This window comes from Podarcis tiliguerta (assembly GCF_965153285.1).
Source record: "Podarcis tiliguerta genome assembly, chromosome: 5".
In the NCBI taxonomy this organism is placed as follows: Eukaryota; Metazoa; Chordata; class Lepidosauria; order Squamata; family Lacertidae; genus Podarcis; species Podarcis tiliguerta.
The window spans coordinates 75,622,323-75,648,631 of NC_139538.1; the positions used below are offsets into that span (position 1 = coordinate 75,622,323).

Sequence of the window (26,309 nt, forward strand, 5' to 3'; positions counted from 1 at the left end):
TGGCTTTTGATTATGATAAGGTAAAATTAAAATACTGTCCGGATTCACAGTCATCCTTCTGACCTAAAAGAGGAGCAACTTCAAGGGCTGGTTGTCTCATCATTCTCTACTCTCTTAGAGTGGGAGGAAGACAAAGAGCTGCATCTGTTGTTGCTCCACATCAACAAAATACCGTATTTTTGGCTCTATAAGACGCACCAGACCACAAGACGCACCTAGTTTTTGGAGGAGGAAAACAAGAAAAAAAATATTATGAATCTCAGAAGCCAGAACAGCAAGAGGGATCGCTGCGCAGTGAAAGCAGCAATCCCTCTTGTTGTTCTGGCTTCTGTGATAACTGCGCAGCCTGCATTTGCTCCATAAGGCGCACACACATTTCCCCTTACTTTTTAGGAGGGAAAAAGTGAGTCTTATAGAGCAAAAAATACGGTACTATTTAGCAGTTATATCTGCTACTGAATCAAGTTTTCTAGCAGCCACTGCCTTCGTCTAGCTAAGCAAGATCAGTTGCTGCTAGAGCAGACTACTCATAGGCTTTTTCTTTAAAAAAAAAGGTAGCTGGAACTGCTAAATGGGAAGGGTTAAAAAGGAGTGGCAATTGCTCCTCATTATCCTCTGCACCTTCCTATCCACCACCCGCCAGAAAGGACAATATGATGAGCTGTGCATTGGTCCTAGAAATCTCTCTTCCCCTGCTGTCAAGTCAGAGTGCTGATCAACGGGACACCCTTCCATTCCTCATAATTCCAAACTAGCTGGACTCTTCCCCGTGTGGTGGAGAAAATGTTGTAACAGCTTCAGGCCTTTTAGAAAATACGTTGATTGCCAGATCACAAAGTCAAAACCCACCAGCAATGGCACAAAGTTAAACTTTGTATTGATCTAATCAGATACCAAAAAGCTATAGAAACAAGTGACACTTATTTAGAATGGGGATGGGGGTGAATGATGGTATTTAATTTCACTTTTTTTAGTGTTGGGTCCTCAAGGAGATTGGCTAGATGATGAGATGACCTAAAATCTCTGACCTGGCTACGGCAAATGTTTAATAAAGTATTTCCAAAACATATCACACCTCTTGCCCCAACATGCACCAGCTGTTAAGTTTGTTGAAAGATCGCCATGATGGTGGGTGGCTTTCATGTTGTGCTACATCTTCTAAAAAAGTTGTCTGGGTGAATATATCTTGGAGGTGCTTCCTGCATCTCAACTCTGTGCCTAGGATTTTATATAGTCAGGACAATGTATGGCTTTTGGGGGGGTAAATGGAGCAAAGCCCGAGTGATGCATTGTTCTGGAACAAGGCCCATGAAGAGAAATGGTGTGGAGTAGATTGAATTACAACTGCTTCAATTTCAGCAAGACTAGGATGTGTAAAATGCAGGCTGTACAGTAGTAAATGTTCAGTCTACAGCAGGTTCATCTCTCTCTCTCTCTCTCTCTCTCTCTCTCTCACACACACACACACACACACACACACACACACCATCCCCACTGACTCCTGTGGTCTCCCGGAGACAGACTGTATATACTGAGAATCCCGTCATTGTTTAGTCAATATTTTGACTGTCTGCCAAATTTTGCAGAAGGCAGCTTTAGTCAAGAGAAAAGGCAAATGAAGGAGCCTCATTAGTTTAGTGCTGAAAGAAAACTGGTGATATGTTCAAAGCCCAGTTATTCAAGAAGAGGTGCTGCATTGCAGAGGATCACCTGTAATTCCAGACTCTGATTGGAGTTTTCAGCAAATCACATACAAATAATCAGCATTATTCTACTACTAGACCGACCACTTCAAACTGTTAACAGTTGCTTCCTACTTCTTATCTAATGGGTTACGAAATGCAGAAACCATCAAGTCTATCACTAATGTTGCAACACCATGGTATAAAATAACAGGGAACGGGAAGAATCAAGTGTACACCTCAAATGTTAGTGCTGAACTGAGATCTAGAAGACCTAGGTTCAAAACCCCACTCAGCCATGAAGCTCACAGGGTGATCTTGGGCCAGTCACGATCTCTCTGTTGGCTTTTCGCAGTGTAGTAACGCTGCAGAGAGCTTGCTGGGGAGACCATGCATTAGAAAAAGAAGGGACTCAAAAATAACTCAAACAAGGTTTTAATAAGAAAAACAAAAACTCCTTATACACTGTATACATCTACAAACAAACACGACCCAACCACCAACCCATCCCCAGGGTAAAATGGCAGAGCTAGGTGCTGCTCCTTATATACTGCAGCCAATTCCCGACACAGCTTAATCAATGCAACTCAGCAGCACCTGCTATGCCTCGCAGCTGTAAAGCTGGATCTCGTTAGTTCGCTCTGGCCCTTGCTCTGGCCCCTTAAAGGTATACACATTGGATGAAACAATGATGAACCTTTAGATTTAAAGAAACAATTCAACACTCTCAGCCTGCTCTACCTCACAGGCTTGTAGTGAGGATACAATGGGAAGGGGGAGAGTCATGTACCATGCCTTGAACTGCTTGGAGGAAGAGTGGAATCTAAATGTAATAATAAAATAAATAAATACATAAGAGCAGCCCTGCTAGATTGGACCAAAGGCCCAGCTAGTCCAGCACCCTATTCTTACAGTGGCCAACTAGATGCAAGCAGGATGCAAGTCGAACAGATGTGGATCTCTAATGTGAACCCAGTTAAAATTGTAACACAGTGGTACCTCAGTTTTTGAGTGTCTCAGAAGTAGAACGTTTCACTTTTCAAACGCCGAAAACCTGAAAGTAAAGGCTTCCATTTTCGAATGTGCCTCGGAAGTCGAACAGCTTCTGCTGAGGTACCACTGTATTTTTCCCAATTTCCTCTGTAAATTTGCAGGCCGCACTTTGCACCTCGGTTTTTGAACGTTTCTGAAGTCAAACGGTCTTCCGGAACGGATTACGTTTGAAAACCAAGGTACCAATGTACACAAAAAGGCATTGGCTTTTTAGGAATGTGATTTATGATAAAATTTGAGTTCCATAAAACTTTTTTGATGGGACACAGTCTTCTAACCCAAGCTGGAGCCATTCTCTCTTGCTGTCTCTCAGCTGTTCACATGAGATCAACCTTGACACGCAGACCTTCTCAAATAATGAAATCCAAGCTCAACATTTGAATTTGGAATGATGACTGGAAAATGTGAGATGCTAAATAGGACCTTTAAAAATATATTTTTTAAATGTAAATTGTGCTATATATTTGGGAGTTGGAAAACAGGAGAAAATTATAATGGAATTCCATTCACTATGCACAGTGAACTCTTGGAGCTGAATTCAGAAGAAGAAGAAGAAGAAGAAGAAGAAGAAGAAGAAGAAGAAGAAGAAGAAGAGGAGGAGGAGTTTGGATTTGATATCCCGCCTTTCACTCCCCTTCAGGAGTCTCAAAGCGGCTAACATTCTCCTTTTCCCTTCCTCCCCCACCACAAACACTCTGTGAGGTGAGTGGGGCTGAGAGACTTCAGAGAAGTGTGACTGGCCCAAGGTCACCCAGCAGCTGCATGTGGAGGAGTGGAGACGCGAACCCGGTTCCCCAGATTACGAGACTACCGCTCTTAACCACTACACCACACCATAAGGTGTGTTGGAGGCCACAAGGCAAGATAAAAGATAAAATGGGAAAGTGACATACACATCCAACCAGCAATCACCTCTAGATAGTTTTTTGTTTGAGAGTGAATTTCATAGGAGAGCTGGTGGATTACGTGCAGTGTTAACTATCAATTGGCTGCAGAGCTGATGGCATGTAGTGTTTAGTTCAGCATTAGCACCTTGGACAGCTCACAGAGGAGGCAAGAGCTAAGAAGCAGGGCTGTCCCACTCCACCTTCAAGCAGCATAAAAACTCTTCCATCTCCTGCCTAAATATGCATTCCATTGACAGAATAAGAAGCAGCCACCTTGCCTGGACAAAGCTACTCCAGCATTTCTATATTTTAAGCATAGATTGTCTGGGAGAATGAAGATCTTCTTTACATGGAGACCTCTGCCTGCTCTTACTTCCTCTCTTGCTTCACCTCCTGTCTTTTTCTAGTGGCACAAGCGCCACCCAGTCCATTTCCACACAATTTAACTATCTCAAGCTGTAGAAGAAGCTGTACCACACATTCAACAGAAGGCCTCTTCATATGTTGCCTGCATGTAAGTCTTGGCTGTGTTGTTCCTGGACCAGATCTTTAGTTCCACCTGTAGACATCACAATTCCTTCCTGCAGCAACTGCAGGGCACACATTAGGATGAGGATCAGGCTATTGCTTTGTCCCACCCCAATCTCCAAGTGGTGAGAGACTCCCAGGGTGCCTGTTGTCCACTTCTTTTCCAGGAGGCTGTTTTGGTGCCCCCTTTTTTGGTCCTATTGGGGATTCTTCTTCATAATGCTATTCCAGCCAATCAGGGATTACTTTGCTGATGTCACAAGGCCAAACAGCTCAACAGAATCAACAGTGCAGCAATGACACGGGAAGCCAATGTTGCCAGTTCAGAGTAGGGACATTTCTTTCTGTATCACATTGCCCTGACCAGTCTGGCGGGATTAGGGTGGCGGGCACAGCTGCTATTGTAAATGCTGTTGTCTGAGGTGGTTATACAGACGAGTTGTAGGAGCAGCATAAAAAACACAAGAGCCTGTTGGATCAAGCCAATAGCCCATTTAGTTAAATACCCTATTCTCACAGTGGCTGACTAGATTCCTGTGGGAAACCTTCAAGCAGGACCCAAACGCAAGAGCACTATCCCATTTCAGGCTTCTAGCAGCTCCCCTATCCAGACAGAGAGAGCCAGTGTGGTGTAGTGGTTAGGAGCGGTAGACTCGTAATCCGGTGAACTGGGTTCGCATCTCCACTCTTCCACATGCAGCTGCTGGGTGACCTTGGGCCAGTCACACTTCTTTGAAGTCTCTCAGCCCCACTCACCTCACAGAGTGTTTGTTGTGGGGGAGGAAGGGAAAGGAGAATGTTAGCCGCTTTGAGACTCCTTCGGGTAGTGATAAAGCGAGATATCAAATCCAAACTCCCCCTCCTCCTCCTCCTCCTCCTCCTCCTCCTCCTCTTCCTACTGTTGTCTATGCTCTGGTAACCTCAAGGTTAGATTACGGTTCAGAGACTTCAGCTAGTGCAGGGTTCAGTGGCCAGGTTGCTCACCGCAGCAAGACAGTTTACACCAATCCTGGTCCAACTGCACTGGCTACCAATTAGTTTCTGGGCCCAATTCAAAGTGCTGGTTTTGACCTATAAAGCCTTAAACAGCTCAGGACCGCAATACCTCAAGGACTGCCTCTTCCCATATGAACCTACCCCTCTGAGGCCCTCCAACGTGTGCCCCCTCCTTGAGAGATCAGGAGGGTGGCAACTGCAGTGGCTCCCCATCTGTGAAATGCTCTCCCCAGGGAAGTTTGCCTGGCACCTTCATTGTACACCTTTAGGTGCCAGGCAAAAATGTCCCTTTTTAACCAGGCCTTTGGTTGATCTGATTTACATCCTATGCTCTTTTAAAATGTGGGGTTTTTTTTGGGGGGGCTATTGGGTTGTTATTTTTATTATGTGTTTTGTGGTTTTCTATCTTGATTTTATTCTGTGAACTGCCCTGAGACCCCCAGGTATAGGGCGGTATATAAATTCTAATCATCATCATCATCATCATCATCATCAGAAGAAGCATTATGGCCTCTAACTGTGGAGTGTTTGGCTAGTAATAAGCTTGATAGCTATCTCCTCCATGGATTTGTCCAATCCTTTTTAAAAGCCATCTAGATGGGGAGCCATCACTGTTTTGCGTGGGAGCAAGATCACACTTGTACAATAAGAATTATTAGCAAAACTCTGAGATTTTTGGAAAGCAAAAAATAACAATGAACCAAAAAAAAAAAAAAAGAGTTAACACTTGCAACAACTTTCTAAATATCTGGCTAGGCTTGTCTAAACAAAAATCTTTTCGGCATTTTGATAAGGTAAGCATCCGAGGGGGCAATCTGTTTCGCTGTGTTGAATGCTCGGCTCCGAAGCAAACATAAAAATTACAGAACATTTGGTGAATGTTTGCGATATAATTGTGGTGGGATTGAGCAAATATGATTTCATTTTGAAATATAATTTTCATTTTGAAATGCTCCTCCAGAGCATTCTTTTTCTTGCTGCTCTAATTTAAATGTAATTGGACACATGGCCACCAGAGGGCAGATGCAAGCTTAATATCTTATGCTTATTATAGCCTATTGTTGTCTACTTCTGGTTTAATACCCAGTTTCTCATATTTTCTATAAGTTGTGTAGCAGTATTCTTGTAACAGTGTGTTCTAGAATATGTCTGCTTATTGTGTTGAGTGATTCCTTTACATAGTATATATAATTTTTATTAAATTTTCTAATTTACATTTCAAAATATTCATTTGAACAACGTTAAATCGATGACTTCCCTCCTTATCTTTCCGTGGTTCATTTTGCATACCGTACATCCCTGCATATTTTACATGAGCTAAACCATTCAGTATCCCATTGTTACATCCATCAAAACTTATTTACACTGTGGAATTTATCTTAATGCTACCAGCATTTTGACAGGCAAACTGCCGGGTCTTGGGCCCAGTCTTATTCAACATCTTTATCAACGACTTGGATGATGGACTCAAGGGCATCCTGATCAAATTTGCAGATGACACCAAACTGGGAGGGGTGGCTAACACCCCAGAGGACAGGATAACACTTCAAAACGACCTTGACAGATTAGAGAACTGGGCCAAAACAAACAAGATGAATTTTAACAGGGAGAAATGTAAAGTATTACACTTGGGCAAAAAAAATGAGAGGCACAAATACAAGATGAGAGCAGTACATGTGAAAAGGATCTAGGAGTCTTGGTTGACCACAAACTTGACATGAGCCAACAGTGTGACGCGGCAGCTAAAAAAGCCATTGCAATTCTGGGCTGCATCAATAGGAGTATAGCATCTAGATCAAGGGAAGTAATTGTGCCACTGTATTCTGCTCTGGTTAGACCTCACCTGGAGTACTGTGTCCAGTTCTGGGCACCACAGTTCAAGAAGGACACTGACAAACTGGAACGTGTCCAGAGGAGGGCAACCAAAATGGTCAAAGGCCTGGAAACAATGCTTTATGAGGAATGGCTAAGGGAGCTGGGCATGTTTAGCCTGGAGAAGAGGAGGTTAAGGGGTGATATGATAGCCATGTTCAAATATATAAAAGGATGTCGCATAGAGGAGGGAGAAAGGTTGTTTTCTGCTGCTCCAGAGAAGCGGACATGGAGCAATGGATCTAAACTACAAGAAAGAAGATTCCACCTAAACATTAGGAGGAACTTCCTGACAGTAAGAGCTGTTCGACAGTGCCGGTTTCTGCTGATAAAGGCTTGGAATCCAACAGAATTTGCTGCCAAGGAGTGTGGTGGAGTCTCCTTCTTTGGAGGTCTTTAAGCAGAGGCCTGACAACCATATGTCAGGAGTGCTCTGATGGTGTTTCCTGCTTGGCAGGGGGTTGGACTCGATGGCCCTTGTGGTCTCTTCCGATTCTATGATTCTATGATTCTATGAAATGAACAGTTTTCACCTATGTATTCAGTAAACATTTTCCAGTCTTCTTTAAACGTGCATTCTTCTTGTTCTCTTATTCTATATGTTAAATATTCAAGCTGAGCATATTGCATCAGTTTAAGTTGCCATTCTTCTTTGGTTGGGACCTCGCTCGTTTTCCATTTTTGGGCTAACAAAAACATGGGCTGCAGTAGTGGCACACCCACACCCACACCCACACCTGAGAGTTTCCCTCTGAATTATCCCCAACAAAAAGGACCCTTTTTTTTTTTTGAAAAGGTACTTTTAAACTTACTTTTCAATTCATTATATATCATTTCCCAATGCTCTTTTACCCTTTTACAAGTCCACCACATATGATAAAGTGTACCCTCAACCTCATTACATTTCCAATGCTTATCTGATTTGGACTTAAACATTTTAGCGAGTCTACTTGCAATTAAGTACCATCTATAAATCATTTTCAGGTAGTTTTTCTGCAAAGAATAACATGCAGTGAACTTCAAATCGCTCTTTCAAAGTTTTCCCCAGAGATTCAAATCTATATTATGTCCTATATCTATTGCCCCTTGTATTATAGAAACTTTAACAAGCTCATCTTTTGTTTCCCAATCTAACAGCAGATTGTACATTTTTGTGATTCCTAGGCTTGGAGAGATGGCAGATGCGAGATCTATATGTTGGCCTTTATTCTATATCTCATCTTTTGGTTGGTCTTGTATCATGTGATACAAATGTCTGATGCAGCAGCACTACACATACCTTGCGACAGTGTGTTTCCTGACACCTCTGCGGTTGCTCCCTAAAGTTGTCCGTCCCCACGGACACCTCAGAGATCTTGGTTAGCAGTCATGCAAACACCACACCTTTCAAGGCAACCTTCCTGTCACCGGGAGGAAAAAGCTGCAGCAGCCACAACAGCCACTGGCAATTTTGAAGACCCTCACCAGTCATGATGTCACTTGCATGCATCATTACACCAAGCAACAGGCAATGACATCACAAACGCAGAGCTTACCTCACTTAGCCCACTCCCCCAAGGGGACAACGGTACCCTTCCTTTGTTGGCCCCTCTTAGCTCTGTCCCCATTGCTGAGTGGTGAGGAAGGTGACTTGTGGAACTGGGGTTCAAAAATCAAACCTAAACATTGTCCCTTGGGAGGATGGTTCAAGCCTACCATTTGCTCTTGCCAAATCGACACAATGCAATGTCTCTAGACACTGAGGCCACCAGGAACAGCAGACAGATCCAATTTTTATTTCAGTGGTTTCTTTGAGGGCAGTGGAGCATGGCTGCCATTCATATCTATGGGGGAAACCGAGGGCTGCTCTTGAGAACAATGGGGCAAAACACCTGTAATGAACTGGCCACATATTCTGTGATGAATTGATTTCTGCGATGAACCTGCCCCTGACAATTTTTGCTGATCTGGTATTGATTTCCCCCCCTTTTTAATCCCACCCCCTGTTCTGATATGGTTTCAAATACAGTAGCTGGGTTTTTTTTGATGATGTGCTATTATGTTTATATGTTTTATCTTTATATGTTTTATATGGTCATGCTGGCCATATGACCTGGAAAGCTGTCTGTGGACAAACGCCAGTTCCCTCAGCCTGAAAGCGAGATGAGCGCCACACCCCATAGTCGCCTTTGACTGGACTTAACTGTCCAGAAGAGAAAAAGAAGAAGAAGAAGAAGAAGAAGAAGAAGAAGAAGAAGAAGAAGAAGAAGAAGAAGAAGAAGAAGAGTTTGGATTTGATATCCCGCTTTATCACTACCCTAAGGAGTCTGAAAGCGGCTAACAATCTCCTTTCCCTTCCTCCCCCACAACAAATACTCTGTGAGGTGAGTGAGGCTGAGAGATTTCAGAGAAGTGTGACTGGCCCAAGGTCACCCAGCAGCTGCATTTGGAGGAGCAGGGAATTGAACTCGGTTCACCAGATTACGCGTCTACCACTCTTAACCACTACACCACACCTTTACCTTTATGTTTTATATGTAAACCACTTTGATGAAACGTCCCAGAAGTGAAAAGTGATATAGAAACTCTCCAAATAGTTAATAAAAAAAATACAAGCTTCACTTTTCCATAGGACAGCCACAGTGTCAAAACCAACATTTTGCTGTGAGAAGTACTGCAGATCTAAAGGGAGAGAAAAAGCAGGCTCCCTATAACAGCTTAGTCAACACAGGGACTTCCCACTCAAAGGAAATACTGTCATGGTTAGGATGACTGTATGGGGGCTTATACATAGCACTGATCCAGTCTGAGTAAATAGGATTCCAACTGAGGTTACTTATCCCATTCTCGCCCCTCCTGCTTGCACCCTTTCCATCATCACCCATTTTGACCTTCGTTGACATTGCAATGTTTTAGTAATGACACGGGGTACAGCATGACAGCAGCATCACAATGTCAGATTATGGCATGCTAGGGGACTTAGTAGTGACCCTGCCTTGTCCAGCCTGCATAACAGGAGGATAGGCTCATGCTGTAAAAACAGCCAGTAATTAAATAGCTTATTTGGGAGCAACACTGAGCACACAGCCTGATGGGCTTTGTTATAATTAGCTAATGACACATAGAACCAAATATGCAAAGCAGGTATCTTGGGGGCTCTCTTTATACAACAGAACTTTTCCAGAATATGTCTGCCATGTTGACTATGTCCATTTCCTACTGGGGATTCAAAGGCTCCTGTGACTTAAAGGGCTCTACAGAATCAGGACCAGTGTTCTCTCTCTCTCTCTCCAAACCAAGTAGGACAAAGATGTTTATAGACCAAATCTGTCACCTAGGTAGCTATAAATACTTTTCTATCCTAGTCTTCTAAGGTGATGGGTTAAGCAGGTTCAGGCTAATCTCTGTTTTCAGCTAGGCTTCATGGGGATGAGACTAATCATTTTTCCATCAACATAGTGTTCTCTGAAAACACTAATACCAACTACTGACACTAGATGTCACCAAAAGAATAGATCATTTCCCACTCCAAAAGGTGCTGGCTCTGTGTTGTTGACACATTTTCATGCAGGTGAAGGCTAAGACCTGTTTTTGACCCATCTTCCTAAGGATTGTTGTTCCATCAGCAGGGTTTCTGCCTTTGCTCCTTGCTTATGACATATCTAGGTTTATATTGTTTTATTTTTGTTACTGTTCTTATTTATGCTCTGTTACTTAAGCCATAGGGACGCGGGTGGCGCTGTGGGTTAAAGCGTCAGCGCCTAGGACTTGCCGATCGAAAGGTCGGTGGTTCGAATCCCCGCGGCGGGGTGCGCTCCTGTCGTTCGGTCCCAGCACCTGCCAACCTAGCAGTTCGAAAGCACCTTCGGGTGCAAGTAGATAAATAGGGACCGCTTACCACCGGGAAGGTAAACGGCGTTCCGTGTGCGGCTCTGGCTCGCCAGATGCAGCTTGTCACGCTGGCCATGTGACCCAGAAGTGTCTTCGGACAGCGCTGGCCCCCGGCCTCTTAAGTGAGATGGGCGCACAACCCTAGAGTCTGGCAAGACTGGCCCGAACGGGCAGGGGTACCTTTACCTTTACCTTTACCTTACTTAAGCCATATTTATGCTACATTTGGGTTACAATTTGTGAGAGCTTGCTGAAAACTACAAAACTAGCACTAGATGTTGCCAAAGGAATACAGATTTCTCATTTCAAAATGTTTCAGCCCTGGGTCGATGTTTTTAAAGTGCCACATCACTTTTGGTGATCTCCATCGAACCACGTAAAGAGTAGCATCTAAACATTTAGTTTGGGGTTTTCATTGCAGAGCAAAAAGCTGATGGGTCCCCCTCTCCCCTGTCAACACCAGTGAACAATTATATATAGGATAGACTGATGGGAGTACCTTGGTCTTTGCCCAACAACTTAGGCACCAAATTTTAAGAGATATTTCATTCGTAATAGTGGGCCCCATGCAGTTGGCTTGTGAGAACATTGCAGCAACATTGCAGCCATGGCTGTCTTTGTTGGGACACTGCCAGGGAGATGGAGGCATCAGTCAGGCCTCCAGTTGTCTCCGGACGATCACCGTTCTCCCATGGAACAGCATCAATTAGCGGCACAAGCCTCAGAGACATTCCAAGACCTGTGCACACCCTTTCAGCAGTCTCCACAATGAAAGATGCAGACAGGAGAGCATATTTACAGCTTTATTCAACATAGTTCAGAACAAAGGAAAGCATGACTGCTTGCCTCCATGTCCAGGAAATAAGTCAGAAACAAAAGCTATATACAAAATGGAAGTTCCCAGCAGACAGTGCTGGGAGTAAACAGGCATGTGATACACAACAATCATGCCTGACCCTTTAAGGTGGAATAGAACTATATCCTAACAGTCTTGTACAGGAATTACTGTTTGTGTGAACCACCAACATGGGTGTCGTGTATGTTTCAGTGGTGGAGATGCTTGTTTGTACAGATGGGTGGTGCTGTGGTTTAAACCACTGAGCCTCTGGGCTTGCTGATCAGAAGGTTGGCAGTTCAAATCCCTGAGACAGGGTGAGCTCCCGTTGCTCTGTCCCAGCTCCTGCCAACCTAGTTTTTTGAAAGCACACCTGTGCAAGTAGACAAATAGGTACCGCTCCAGTGGGAAGGTAAATGGCATTTCCGTGTGCTCTGGTTTCCGTCACAGTGTCCCGTTGCACCAGAAGCTGTTTAGTCATGCTGGCCACATGACCTGGAAAGCTGTCTGTGGACAAACGCCGGCTCCCTCGGCCTGAAAGCAAGATGAGTGCCGTAACCCCATAGTTGCCTTTGACTGGACTTAACCATCCAGGGGTCCTTTACCTTTACCCTTTTACAGACGGTGGATCCATGTAAACACGACTAAGCCAGCATCAGCCCTCCATTATGACATGTGGGCATAATGTCATAGGTGAACTGTTGCTTTGCGCCACCTTTTATCCGTCTCACAGGCCCCTTTAGATGAAAATTGTGAGACTACCCCCCAGTGTCACTGAACTCTCCCACTCCATTTGATGTTCACCAATTTCTTGTGTAGAAGATCTAGTGACTTTAGAGGTTTATTTTCTCTTGTGTCATTTACACCTGGGGTGTGTTATTTTCTTTTGAGTCTTTTAGGTAATTTGGAGTCATTTAGATTGTTTTCTGCTGTGTTGTTTACACCTGGGGTGTGTTGCATTTCCAGAGATGGTATAGCAGAGCCAGTGAAGCAATGTGGCTATGAGCTAGAAAGCCCCTTGTTTAAACCTCACCTTAGCCTTATACCCCTCCCCCCAAGAAGCCTATATATGTTCTTCCCTGGTCTCTTAGCACAGGCATGTGAACACCCCCCTTCCACCAGGCATTTGGGAATTAGATTGAGATTCCATTTTTATTTTCTTTTATGACCTTCCAATTTTTTGAGGGGGGGGGGGAGGGAGGGTAATTAATTACATTTTCAGTGCTATTTTTCTAGCAATGGCGCCCACCTGAGAGGTGCTGGAACTGAGTTTTGTTGAGTTTTGGCTGAAAATCAGGCCTGTTTATTCTTATATTGGGAACTTGTGTCATGTTGAAAGCTGGTCTCTAAACAGTTTAGAGTTAACCTATCACTTAACCATGGGCTTCCTGGCTGAATGTCCACTGCAGTTTCCTTTGCCGTATTCTATATTCTCACGTCATCCATTGAATTAAATATAACTGTTACTTAGGGACAGATTTATAGCTACCTAACAGAGCAGTTACGTCTTGATACAGTGATGTTTGGAAAAACATGTGCAAAAATCCATAGGATCCCACCAGGTCTTCAGAAGCAACTATCCCTGCGTCAAAGAAGATTACTCCTAATAGGATTTGCTCCTTGGAGGCTGTTGTTCTGTCTGTTGCAAAACCTGCACAGTGTTTACTTCAGGAAGAATATGGATCTCATCTGTCATGCATGTCTTCTTCTGCTGCTGCTTTTCTCTTATGGGACAAACCCAACAATTTCGTCTTGTGTCACAGGATGCACCTGCTCCAACGATAACTTTGGAAGGTAAGAAACATTGGTAGGACTATAGAGGAACTTGGGAACAACAAGTAGTGGCTGAATTGTGCCCAATATTGCTCGTATTTTTTTAAGAATTCTGTTTAATTTCAAGTTCATTTTTAGGGCATGATTAGTTTTCTGAAATAGTAAGTCTTCGGATATGATGCTAATAGCGATGTTAATGTACTTTTGTTTGGGTGTTAAAACAAGAAAGATGAAAATGAAGCAAGTGCATTCTTAACAGTGTCATAAAAACAGAAACCTTCACTTTGCGGTCATTCCATGTACAGTGGTACCTCGGGTTAAGTACTTAATTCGTTCCAGAGGTCCGTTCTTAACCTGAAATTGTTCTTAACCTGAAGCACCACTTTAGCTAATGGGGCCTCCTGCTGCTGCTGTGCCACCGGAGCACGATTTCTGTTCTCATCCTGAAGCAAATTTCTTAACCTGAAGCCCTATTTCTGGGTTAGCGAAATCTGTAACCTGAAGCGGATGTAACCTGAGGTACCACTGTAATGGATTAAAACCAACTAAGCAATATGTTAACTTTGCTGTTTTGCTTTCTAGGAGTTTACTTTGCATGTCAACATCATTGAGAAAGATCCCTGGGGGCATCCCTGAAGATATAAAAAAAATTAGAATAGAAAATTCTCACCTAACAGAATTGCCTCGTGGGTCATTCTCTAATGTCAGTGCCTTGGAATATCTTTGGCTTAATTTCAATAACATCACGGTCATGCATCTGAAAAGCCTCGAGTACCTGACGGATTTGACTGAGCTGAGATTGCAGGGGAACAAGCTGACTTCAGTACCATGGACAGCGTTCCAAGACACGCCGGCTTTGAAAATACTGGATCTAAAGCACAACAGGCTCGATGTCCTTCCAGAACATGCCCTCCGCTACCTGCCTAGCCTGACCTATTTAGACATCTCTTCCAATCAGCTTACTGTCATCTCCAAGGATGTTTTCTATAACTGGCCTGTGTACCAAAAAACCCAGCAGCTGGAGAAGAAGCTAGATGCTATTTCCAACGCGGTCTTGGCTTTGCATGACAACCCATGGATATGTGACTGTCGCCTGCGAGGGTTTGTCCAGTTTATCAAATCTATTAGCCCACCCATCATTCTGATGAATTCTTACTTAACTTGCTCAAGCCCCAAATTCAGAGCAGGAAAGTACTTTCATGAAGTGGAGCTGAATAACTGCATGAAGCCGTTGGTATCACCCTCTGAGCCAAATCCCACTGTATATGTTGGGCTGAATGTGACCTTGACCTGTCTGGTGCAGGCCAGCCCTTCCCCAGCAATCTGGTGGACCTATATGTTAAAGCACCTACGAGGATTTAATGGTAAGCATTACTCCAAGGAAAGTTATATCCATTTGCCTCTGAACTTCTAGTCAGGGGCTGACCGCAAACCAGTTAAGCTGAGTTAGCCCACTGGATTCAATGAGAATAAACTGCCTTATTCACTTTTTTTGTGAATGGGCTGCCACTTACCAAATAGAAAAGGTGGGTGAAACGTGGACAACCATTGTGTGATAATATATGAGTAAAGCCAGTCAGATTCTTGTTAAAAAGTCATGTTGATTTAGGAGGGCTGAAGTATTAGATACCTTCACCGCCAGTCCCTTCTCTGCCTATTATGTCTGTATTCCACCTTTCCTCTAAGAAGCTCAGGCTAGCATGCATTGTCCCCTCCCTCCATTTTGTTCTTACAACATTTCTGTGTCCCTTCCCTCCATTTTGTTCTTATAACATTTCTGTGAAATTGACTGGCAAAGGGATAGCAACTGCACAAGATCACTGAATGAGGTTCATGGTTGAGTGTGGCTTTGAACCTAAGTCTTCTCAGTCCTGTTTGATTAATAATAATAATAATAATAATAATAATAATTTATTTGTACCCCACCCATCTGGGTGGGTTTCTCCAGCCATTCTGGGCGGCTTCCACAAATACCACAAATACACTAATATGTCATACATTAAAAACTTCCCTGAACAGGGCTGCCTTAAGATGTCTTCTGAATGTCAGGTAGTTGTTTATCTCTTTGACATCTGATGGGAGGGCGTTCCACAGGGCGGGCGCCACTCCTGAGAAGGCCCTCTGTCTGGTTCCCTGTAGCTTTGCTTCTTGCAATGAGGGAACCGCCAGAAGGCCCTTGGCGCTGGCAGAACAATGGGGGTGGAGACGCTCCTTTAGGTACAACCAACAACCAACAATGGCTCCCCTCTATATGAGCAGGAGACTGATGAAACAAGCATAGTTTTGGTTTAGACGTACAAAAATCTCTCTCTGTGTCATCAAGAGAAATAGGATTGTCATGATTTCAGATTGAGTATTATCATTTGATTTAGGTTTTGTATGCCCTGTCTTCAGTTGGCTATATTATTGAAATTTTATTGTTGTTTACTTGTTTCTCTGGTTCCATAATATTTTTTTTTTTTGGGGGGGGGTAGAATTAAAACAGAAACAAACATACTATGCCTGGATGGATATGCTGAGCTTCCTGGATGCTCACATTTATTATGACTTGCTTAAAAATACCATCCTTTGGGTATGAAACCCATACCATGGTGACTTAGGGAAGGAGCATAACCCAGTGGCTGATCACATTCTTTGAATGTAGAAAGTCCCAGGTTTAATCCTTGGAAACTCTAAGCTAAAAGGATCAGGTACCCAGTGATTCCTGCCTGAGATCTTACTAGTACTAGTAAGACTATAATGGGGTAGATGGGTGAATAGTCAGACTGGATATAAAATAGCACTCTGTGTTCCTTAGAGTACATCAAATGATTTTAATTGGACTGTTCCAGTGTCAATGAATTGCTGAAAACAGCTGAATATATCCATCATATGCCATGTGCTCTCTCACATTTTCTTTGAAACATCTTAATGAGGTTGCCAAGTCTACTCATATTTCCCTTCTTCCAGACCCCTCCTCACATCCTCAGGGTTGACCCATCACTGGAGTGCCATTTTGTAACAATGACTTCTCTATATCTAGTATGACTTGCTTCATTAGTAATACTTCGTTTATTAATTACTTTATACATTGGCCATGGTATAGCATTCAATTGAAACAAACTGAATTGTGGGCTTTGAGGATAATCCAGCACAAATTAGCCACAACTGCATTCAGCTAAAATCAAGGGAAGCTGAATTATTTTCTTTCCCTTCCTTCCCTCTTTATCTTTTTCTCTCCCCCACCCTTTGATTTCTTAACTGTGCTTTCCTCTAATGTCCTGGGATGACTTACACAAGCTAAAAAACAATCATGAAATAGTAAATATAACCCGCAAACCATAAAACAACAGTATCAATGAATGAGATACAACTAATGATACAATTTACAGGGAGGACGACGACGATGACAAAATACTTCAGTTACAAAAGGAGAGGTGAAAGATGTGCCCCTATGGGAGGGAAATTCCACAGTTTTGAGGACACTTCAGAGAAGGCCCTGTCATGAGTCACCACCCTCACACCACAGAGGGTTTCATTAGTCACAATGAAGCCCCTTTCCATTGTTTTTGATAAGAAATAGTTGTCAGCAAATTTTTGCTGGACTGTGACTCTTTAAAGCATATTTGATCCTGGAGCTTTTCAGACATCCATTTACTGCTTATGAATATCTGAATGGTGTATAAAATGAAGGCAAGAGTTAACAATATCAACCAAGCAATTCTATACACTTATACCTGGAAGCAAGCTCTGTTGACTTCAAGGAGACGTAGTCTTGCATACAACCAAAGGCTGCAACCCAAAGTTCCAGATGGAGGCAGTAGGGCTGAATGGAGCTGCATTTGAATCCCTGCTGCTCGTGCCAACCATGGCTGAAGTTGGCAGAGTAGATCAGTAAAACGGGTGATTCTTGCTGTCCCACTTCCAGGCTGCCACAGAAGAGAATCCTGGATTGCCCCATTGCCAGTAGCTGCACTGGCTTAGGATACAGCAGAGGCTTGGTGGGCATCCTCCCTTCCCACAAAGTGACCCCATTTGGGGAGTTTATGCTGGCTACCACAGGCGAGCATATAACCAACCAATTGGTAGCATGTGTTGCCAGCAGGAACAGTAGGGACCTCCCTAGCAGCAGGGACCCCCTAATAGCAAAGCCTTGTAGAGCTGAGTGGAACCAAGTGGAAGGAATCCTTTGACACCCCCTCCAAGCCATAAACTGGGGGTGAGGATTGCTATAGCCACATTTGCAGTCTTACTGTATTGGCTAAATTGCATGCAGCTTTCCTAAACTGATTCCTACAGGGCTGGAATTTTCCTAGGCTGGACTCAGCCTTGAAGTAAATTATTCTAGACAGTTGAAATGAAATTGCTTCAGCTAGTTTCTGAGTATATATATATATATATATATATATATATTCATTCCCATAGGTCTTAATTGCTTCTTTTGCAGTTCACCTGAATGGTTGTAGCTAGAAACAGTGACCTTGATTTGATTCATAGACCTTATGGAGAGGAAAGTCTCAAGAGCAGGGTAAAAGAGTTCCATATTATTCTGGCATTTGGGGGTCGGTTGCCAACCAGTATGGATGACTGCTGCTCTGTTGACTTAAAAATCCTGAATGACACTAGACACTTCATCATTTTTGCAGTTAGGGTTTGCCACTGCGTAGCTGCCTTCAGTGAAGACCTGCCATGTCACACCTGAGAGTTCTACGATCATTGGATAAATCCATGTTCTTCATAGCAAGCTCTCTTGGGTCCCCATGGTGTATGAAATGTACAGAAGCTGTCGTTTCCTCGATCACTAGGTGATAATGTGCACTAAATAAGTGTAGGGGTATCTGAGGCCTTCTTCATCCTGTGCCCTTCGATGGCACCTTCTCCGCCATCGTCTCATCATCTTGGTAACGAATATGATGAGGTCTAGTGGTGATTGTAGTGAGGGTCCCATCTTGCTCAGGAGGTCCTCAGAGAATAACAGGATCTGAATTCCAGAGTCCACAATCAGGCAAGACTGTTTTAAGGCTAACCAAAATAAGGAGCAAGTTTCTGGGTTTCCCAGAACTCTTCATCGAAAGCTTGCACACCCTTCTGACATTTTTCATGGCATTGCCCTAATGTGGAATTTGCTGCTTTTCTTATGGGCCAACACAGCTGCCTTTCAACTTCGGAAGTTTAGAATTGTCGTTAATATTTTGTCTAGTATGATACCTTTTCAAAGATGAGTTTGGAGGTTCTTTTCAGGCAAGAACACCTGAGGTCATTGTGAGAGAAGTGACAAGAAGGGCAGTGAAATTTCTGGGGAAGACTTTCCCAAAAAGCAAACCTTCTGGGAGATTAGTTTGGTCATATTTGCATACTTCCTTTTTCTCCTAAGTAGCATGTGTGGGACTTCCCTGTTTTATCCTTCACATAGTGTGAGGATAAAGTTTCCCACTTGATCCTCACGACAGAAGTCTTTTAGGCTGGGGTTTTTATTTAAAAATAAATAAAAAGAAAACATTTTATTGAGTGTTGTTGGAAGCAGTATCATGCAAGCCCAACCGTGGGACATAGGTGAGGTAGCATGGAACAGAGAATTTGAAGGATCCATCAATCATGGGAGAAGAGATAATGGAAGAATAACGACTTCCACCCTTGGAGTTGCATCCACACTCCTGTTATCTGAGCAGAATAGGATCGGCTCATGCAATGGGACTTCCCCTGCCTCGCCTTCTTCTTACAGCCCTCCGCATACCCTGAAAATATTCTGCAGAGTATTGAAGGGCTATGTGGGGGAAGGAGTGGAAGGGAAATTCCATGAGCAGGTCTACTTGCACAGTGTGGGATTTCACCCATTATCTGCATTTGCAGCAAAACAATGAGTTTTATGCTGCTGAATTCTACCGAGTAAAATTAATGGACCTACATCAGTTATGTTCACTAGCTCTAAGGCAGAGCTTTCCAAACTGTGTGTTGTGACACATTTGTCTGTTGGCTGCAGTGTGTGGGTGTCACACAAACGCTCCCTGCACTCCTCCTGGGGCTGGAAAGGGGTTAGGTTAACCACCAGTTTGCTAGTGAAACTGAATGACTGTGTTGCGAAATGATGCGTGTCTAAAAAGTGTGTACCCGGCGTGAAAAGTTTGGAAAGCTCTGCTCTAATGGGTTACTCTGAGTATGACTTGCATTAAATACAACACTTTTATTATGATGACAGCAACCAGCATCATCATAAGTTATAGGATATGTTGAACCCTAGAGAGATTAAAAAGGAAATGGCTGGCACAGTGGCGTAGCGTGGGGGGTGCAGGGGGGGCCGGCCGCACCGGGCACAACATCTGGGGGTTAGGGTTAGGGGGCGCAAATACACAGGTTAGGGGGTGCAAATCCACGGGTTAGGGAGCGCAAATTACTTGCCTTGCCCCGGGTGCTGACAACCCACGCTACGCCACTGGGCTGGCATAAGCAGAGAAATAGTAAGTCCTAATCCAATATCGCTGAGGGAACTTCATGAATGAGCATGGATCTCAGCCCAGGTCTCCCCAGTCCAGATTCAGTACTTTAAGTATATCACACCTGCTCTCCTAATTTGGCAAACCATTTAAGGAACATCAAGCCCTTAATGGCCTTGGCCCAGTATATCTGAAGGAGCGTCTCCACCCCCATCATTCTGCCGGGACATTGACGTCCAGCTCTGAGGGCCTTTTGGCGGTTCCCTCACTGTGAGAAGTGAGGTTACAGGGAACCAGGCAGAGGGCCTTCTTAGTGGTGGTGCCCACCCTGTGGAACGCCCTCCCATCAGATGTCTAGGAAATAAACAACTATCTGATTTTTAGAAGACACCTGAAGGCAAACCTGTTTAGGGATGTTTTTAATGTTTGATGTTTTAACGTGTTGGGAGCCAACCAGAGTGGCTGGGGAAACCCAGCCAGATGGGCGGGGTATAAATAAATAAATAAATAATAGCTGAAATCATTGCGTTGAAACCGCTGCAATTTTAAAGGAATTTTTGCACATCTCTATGTTGTTCTATTAAAACATCAGGGATCTAGAGTGCTGGTACTACTAACATGTGTGTCCTTTTTTCCTTCCCCCTCCCTAGCATCCACCACCCATATTAGTGAAGATAGAATTAAGTCAGAATTGATTATTCCTTCTGCCCACCTTGTGGATGAAGGCAATTATACATGCACAGCTGCTAACTTCCTTGGCAACACCTCAGCCACAATGATGCTGAAAGTTCAAGCTCCAAGGGCAGCAGCCTCCTCCTTCTCTTCCTCAGTCTCAGGTGAGAATTCATACATCGATGTGAGGATTGCCAAGCAGACGGTCTATGGGATCACTTTGGAGTGGTACAGCTTGACAGAGAATCCAGGAGAAGCCTGGTATACCCTCCATTTTGGGAAGTATGATGACTCTAAGAAAGACATGATATACATTGGCCCCGGCATCAATAGCTACTCTGTCAACGACCTTCTCCCTGCCACCAAGTATGAAGTGTGTGTTACTCTGAGGAACCAGATGCCTCAAAAGGGGCAGTGTATTGTGTTTGTTACAGGAAGTGACATCAGCGAGCTGGAGCAGCGGGAGAAGCTCATCCATATCATCATCATTGTATGTGCCATGGTGCTCGCTGTCCCTGCTGGGATGTACGCGTGTACCACCGAGACCAGGTTTAATTGCATGGAGAAATGTGCCGACTTCTGCCGCCAGAGCAGGAAAGGGCAAAATCTTCGGGCGGCCAATAAAGAGAACACGTTTGACAGCTTGCCAACGGGCAGTGAAGAGGGGCTGTGCCACCGAGACTCCAGTGACGACAAGAAAAAGCTGAAGGCTTGCGAGGACAAGGAGAAGGCCAACAAGCAGAAACCCGAGCACAGAAATAGCGCTGATCTCTATTAGCCGATCTCCAAGCACAATCCCATGTTAGATAAGAGAGAGGTAAATATAGAAAGACTGGTGGAAACATCTCACACACGTGGACAGTAGGTTTTCATGATACATCAGTGTCAACAGGTGACAAACATATAACAGAACTTCTGAGGCCACCAAAAACCTACAGCGGTTGAAGTTGTGGGAAAGCAAGAGAGGAACGCACAGGGTCATCATTTTAGCAGGAACGCTATGCCTCTGCCAGCCTTCTAGCTGTGATTTATGGTTAACAATGCAGGGGGTGAATGGAATTGCATTGCTTGTTGAACGAGCATAGAGTATGATCTATCAATATACAACCAGAGGGTTTTTCTAGAGGCATATCTGTAATTTAGATTACTGAATTGTTTTAGGACATCCCCACACCTTTCCTTCCCATTGTAGCTGCTGGTGATGGTTTTTTTTAAAATAAATAAATAAATAAATAAATAAATAAATAAATAAGGCAAGTTCAGAAATAGAACCTTAGCAATAGCACTGGTCAGACCAGGAGAGTTTGACCAAGTGCATTTAAAAGGTGCAAAAAGTGGTGGAGATTTCTAATTCAGATTAAGAACTCTTCTTCACAAAAACAACTCAGAAAGACTGAAACTGTTAAAGAAATAGAAACAAAACGGTTTTCTTAAAATAAACTGTTTGTTTGTTTTAAAATCACATCAGTCCAAATGTGTAATGACTATTGGTTTCAGAAGTAAACATGCATCTCTACCAGCATGAAAAGAACATTTAAAGCACACCCATAACAGCGTTTACCCTTAACTGAGCTACAGTTCCTAGCACAATACAGTTATCATGATTGTTTGGGGCAGGGATCTGCTTTCATTGTCTGGTATGTATGCAGCTTTGGTTAGATCCAGCAGCCTTCTCCTAGGTTCTTGTAGATCTCTCTTACTGGTTAAAGTCAGGCATAACTTTAGATTTAACTTTATTGTCGCCTTCTAGTGAGCTTGCAGCAGTAATTTTTATCAGCAGCACAAAAAGTTAGTGGTGTCTTAGTTAATGGTGAAATTATACAACAGAGCTTATCGTACAGAAACCCTATTTGCTGCTAAAATGAAGTGATACTTAAAAGTACAACCAGCCACACAAGGTACCCACTGATCACAACAAGGATTCTTAGCACAGACCAAAATCTAATGTCCATGGAGAAAAGATGCCAGTTTCAGCCCCCCCCCCAGTAGTAGTGAAGCACATCACTCCCCAGGGATGAGTGAATTTGTCAATTATGGTTCTCTCAGCTTCTCATTTTTTCAACTGATACTCAGTTCTCTGCATTTTGCAGCAATGCAGGTTAAAAAAAAAACCTCATGAAAATTCATTGTCATTTTAATGTGAATTTATCCTTTAAAAGCTACGTTTTTAATATGCAGTGTTGACCCCAAAATAACACTTTTTTGTACGCTATTTTCACCAGTATCTTCATTCTTGTGCACACTTTCCCCCAATAGATGAATTTTTGTAGACACTGGCTGGAGAACTGCATCGCAAAATTCAGCTAAGTGCGAATTTTGAAGGCAAACTGTGTTGGGGTTTGCTTATTGCTCCTGAATGTGCAGTTTTGATAGACTCAGCTTTAAACGCACAATTGGGTTACTCCTCCATCCCTCCATCTCCTCACCAATCAATTTCACACACACACACATTGCATTAAAAAAAAAGGGGGGGGGACACACTTCTCAGATCTTCCATGCCACATCTGATTTTGCCATTAGAAACAATCCAACAATACTTTATTCCCCAAATGCAAAATAATTGATAATAGGACACGGGGGGGGGGGGGGAGAATGCAATCCATTTTCAGCAGAACTTACTAGCAGAAGCAGAAAGTTGCCCCCATCAGTAAATGATCATTATGTTTAATGAAGCCATTCTCTTTTAAATGTGTGTAATCCCCCTCTCCTGAAAAAGGTATATAAACACAGTTGCATATTTGCATGCAGAAAAATTATCTACCTGTTATCTACCTGTCTGTCTTTATGTATGTATGTGGCAATTTTGCCCCAGAGTCTGAAACTTTCATCAATATTTTTTAACTGGGCTCTTAAAAGATGATGTAGAAACAGTGCTATTTTTAAAAAACAATAATAATTATTTTTGAAGTTTTCAAAAGAGTTCAGCATATTTAGTTTAATCTCCCACAGCAACTCTATGAGGTAGGTTCAACTGAGTGGTCCAGTGACACTTAATGATGCTGACAACCAAGCAGAGATTTGGCCACAGGTCCCCACTGTTCCCTATGCCATGTTCATAATCTCAGCAAAGTTTTATATTCCAGAGCTTCCAGAGCAGGCATGTCCAACTGGTTGATCGCGAGGCGTCCCTGGTCTATGCTGGTCGATCGTGGGCTTCTGATTGCTCCAAAAAAAGCTAAACAACTTTGGTTAATCCAATGGTTAATCCATTGCCAGTTATAGATTGCAGTCTCTTGGGAGTTGGACATGCCTGATTTAGAGCAACTAATTTACAGGATTTCCTTGCTCCTCTAACAACGACCATTTCAACACATTATTATCCTGATCCTTAGATATGACTGTGTTATCTTTTGGATATTGAAAGTATATGCGATAGAAAGAAGTTGCTGTTAGCTGGAAACACACGTCTTGAAATAAAAGAAATGGTTTTTCCAAATGCTCTGACGTTTCTTCTCTGTTGCGACACCATTTTGCACATATACATGTGGAGGTTGATGGGGAAGGGGCGTATGGGAAGAACACCCCCCCCCAGCAAAAATGGAAGGCTTCAAACGTTAACGCTTCAAATGATTCAGGTGATCATAATGGCGACCAGCTATTAGGAAGAGAAAACAATTAGGGGAGTTCAGTGACCTCATTAAATAGATTTTAAAAAGTGGGATGGGAGAGGACAGAAATGAGCCAGGTTTTAATTTGGCATCTCAAGCATCCTCTGCAAAGCAAAGTGTTCTGAGCATGAAGCACCTTTTGAACAATGTAATCCCGCTTGACAATTCTATGCCATTAGCTCACGAGAAGGTGGTACAAATGGGGAAATGGAGTGGTCGAAATAAGAGTGCATAGATCTCAGGCCTGCCAATAAAGTTTTGACATTTAAAAAACTTGTAGTGCAATGGAAGTTGAATTGATCATGGCTCAGAATAGCGCCGGATTTACGTATAAGCTAAACAAGCTATAGCTTAGGGCCCCACTCTCTTGCTCCCCCCCATTAAAGAATAAAACACCTGGATGTGCATTTCCAAAATATAAGATAAAAAACAAATAAAATAAAACCTACATACGGCAACAGTGTTTTGTGTTGTGTAGGCTCCTATGATGTAAGCAATGGGCCCCGCCTGCTAGCCTGCTCCCTAAAATATCACTGGTTTACTCATTTCTATATATAGGGTGCTTACATTTTGCATGGACTGGTTGTATGGGCAACATGTGCAAATGGCTTTAGATACCTATTAGGTCCATAAATTACCATATAGCATATATTCAACACACAAAAACAGCAACAACTTGTTGACAAAGGACAGCTGGACATATAAAGGGCACCATTACCTTCAGTAGCTTAGGGCCTCATCGAACCTAAATCTGGCCCTGGCTGAGAACCACATTTGGTAGCGTTTCTAATGCTAAGAGGGTGTTGTTTAAGTGCCATGAAAAACTACTTGTCCTTATCCATAACTTCTGATTCTATTCCTTGTCTCTGAAACCCTACAGTCCATCTCACTGTGATCCCCTTTCTCTGCCAATTGCTTCAAAAGGGTGAATCTTAACAACGAAATTGTTTTAAAACTTTTGTTGTGGTTGCATGCATACACCTGTGGGATGTGCGTGTTGTATTTGTGCCGTGGCAGTGAAATTCTGCATGTGGGCTTCACAGGGACATCTGATTGACTATAGTAAGAACAGGATGCTGGAGTAGATACTGGGCAAGCAGGTGGCACTGTGGTCTAAACCACTGAGCCTCTTGGGCTTAGTGATCAGAAGGTCGGTGGTTTGAATCCGCATGATGGGGTGAGCTCCTGTTGCTCTGTCCCAGCTTCTGCCAACCTAGCAGTTCAAAAGCACGCCAGTTTAAGTAGATAAATAGGTACCACTGCGGTGGAAGGTAAACGGTATTTCTGTGAGCTCTGGTTTCTGTCATGGTGTTCCATTGTGCCAGAAGCAGTTTAGTCATGCTGGCCACATGACCTGGAAAGGTGTCTGTGGACAAACGCCGGCTCCCTTGGCCTGAAGCGAGATGAGCACTGCAACCCCATAGTCGCCTTTGACTGGACTTAACTGTCCAGGGATCTTTTACCTTTACCTTGTGGAGTAGATGGGACATGACCTGATCCAGCAGGATCTTCTTATACCCTTACAAATCAGATATTAGGTAAAAGGACATACCAACTTAGTGTACTTGGATAAATCCACACTGACGTTTTCATGAGGCCTTAAAAAAAAAAAATGCAAACAGATATGGAAACGTGGATAACTGGACTTAAGGTGGGAAAAATGAGAATCTGAGAGAAGCCAAATTCGATGGATTCACCCATCCCTAATTGTGACCTTAGGACCCTAAAGGCACTGAAGGCCAAGACATCTTCGCCAGGGGCAGGGTTGTGAGAACAGGATCTCACCTATTGATTTGCAGCAACTGGGAAATTTTGGGGCTGGAAGCTTCTAGTAGAATCTGGGCCAGATCTAGGCACAAAAAAACAAAGTTTCAGGAAAATGCGCATTAAACCTCATGATGGGAAATCATGTTGCCAAAAGATGGAACTCCACAGCACCATCTGGTGTCAGTGTTATAACGCATTTGAAACGCTTTTTCTTTACTAATGTAGCCGAGTCCCTGGATTGCCTTCTGGTATGGAGCACTTGCAATGCTGAATATGAAGAATTGAGAGGGGTAACAATGGTCAGAACATCAAAATAAGGCAACAATGGTCAGAACATCAAAATAAGGCAACAAATG

The 26,309-nt window shown here is 43.3% G+C and overlaps 1 protein-coding gene and 1 long non-coding RNA gene across 6 annotated transcripts; one reads left to right on the forward strand and one right to left on the reverse strand.

Moving 5' to 3' along the window:
* Nucleotides 1–2,937: 2,937 nt before the first annotated feature.
* Nucleotides 2,938–4,422, reverse strand: LOC310677355. Its single transcript, XR_014511120.1, has 2 exons — nucleotides 3,563–4,422; nucleotides 2,938–3,267 (listed from the first exon to the last, which is right to left on the reverse strand). It is a non-coding gene; the product is annotated as an uncharacterized lncRNA (long non-coding RNA).
* A 1-nt stretch (nucleotide 4,423) lies between these two features.
* Nucleotides 4,424–22,040, forward strand: LRIT2 (leucine rich repeat, Ig-like and transmembrane domains 2). Of its 5 annotated transcripts, none has more exons than XM_083440042.1 (4): nucleotides 4,424–4,478; nucleotides 13,241–13,517; nucleotides 14,079–14,860; nucleotides 20,557–22,040. In XM_083440042.1, exons 1-4 carry the CDS (start codon nucleotides 4,463–4,465, stop codon nucleotides 21,354–21,356), a joined length of 1,875 nt encoding a protein of 624 aa, XP_083296168.1. In that variant the 5' UTR covers nucleotides 4,424–4,462; the 3' UTR covers nucleotides 21,357–22,040. The 5 variants fall into 5 exon arrangements, with proteins under 5 accessions (XP_083296168.1, XP_083296166.1, XP_083296167.1 ...); XM_083440040.1 differs by lacking the exon at nucleotides 4,424–4,478 and adding an exon at nucleotides 9,559–10,335; XM_083440041.1 differs by lacking the exon at nucleotides 4,424–4,478 and adding an exon at nucleotides 9,559–10,296.
* Nucleotides 22,041–26,309: the final 4,269 nt, after the last annotated feature.

Coding starts and splice junctions, on each gene's coding strand:
- LRIT2 (XM_083440040.1), top strand. CDS start 10,131: ATGCAAAGCAGGTATCTTGGGGGCTCTCTTTATACAACAGAACTTTTC. Junction 10,336..13,240: donor AGACCAAATCTGTCACCTAG/GTAGCTATAAAT, acceptor GTCTTGATACAG/TGATGTTTGGAAAAACATGT. Junction 14,861..20,556: donor GCACCTACGAGGATTTAATG/GTAAGCATTACT, acceptor CCCCCTCCCTAG/CATCCACCACCCATATTAGT.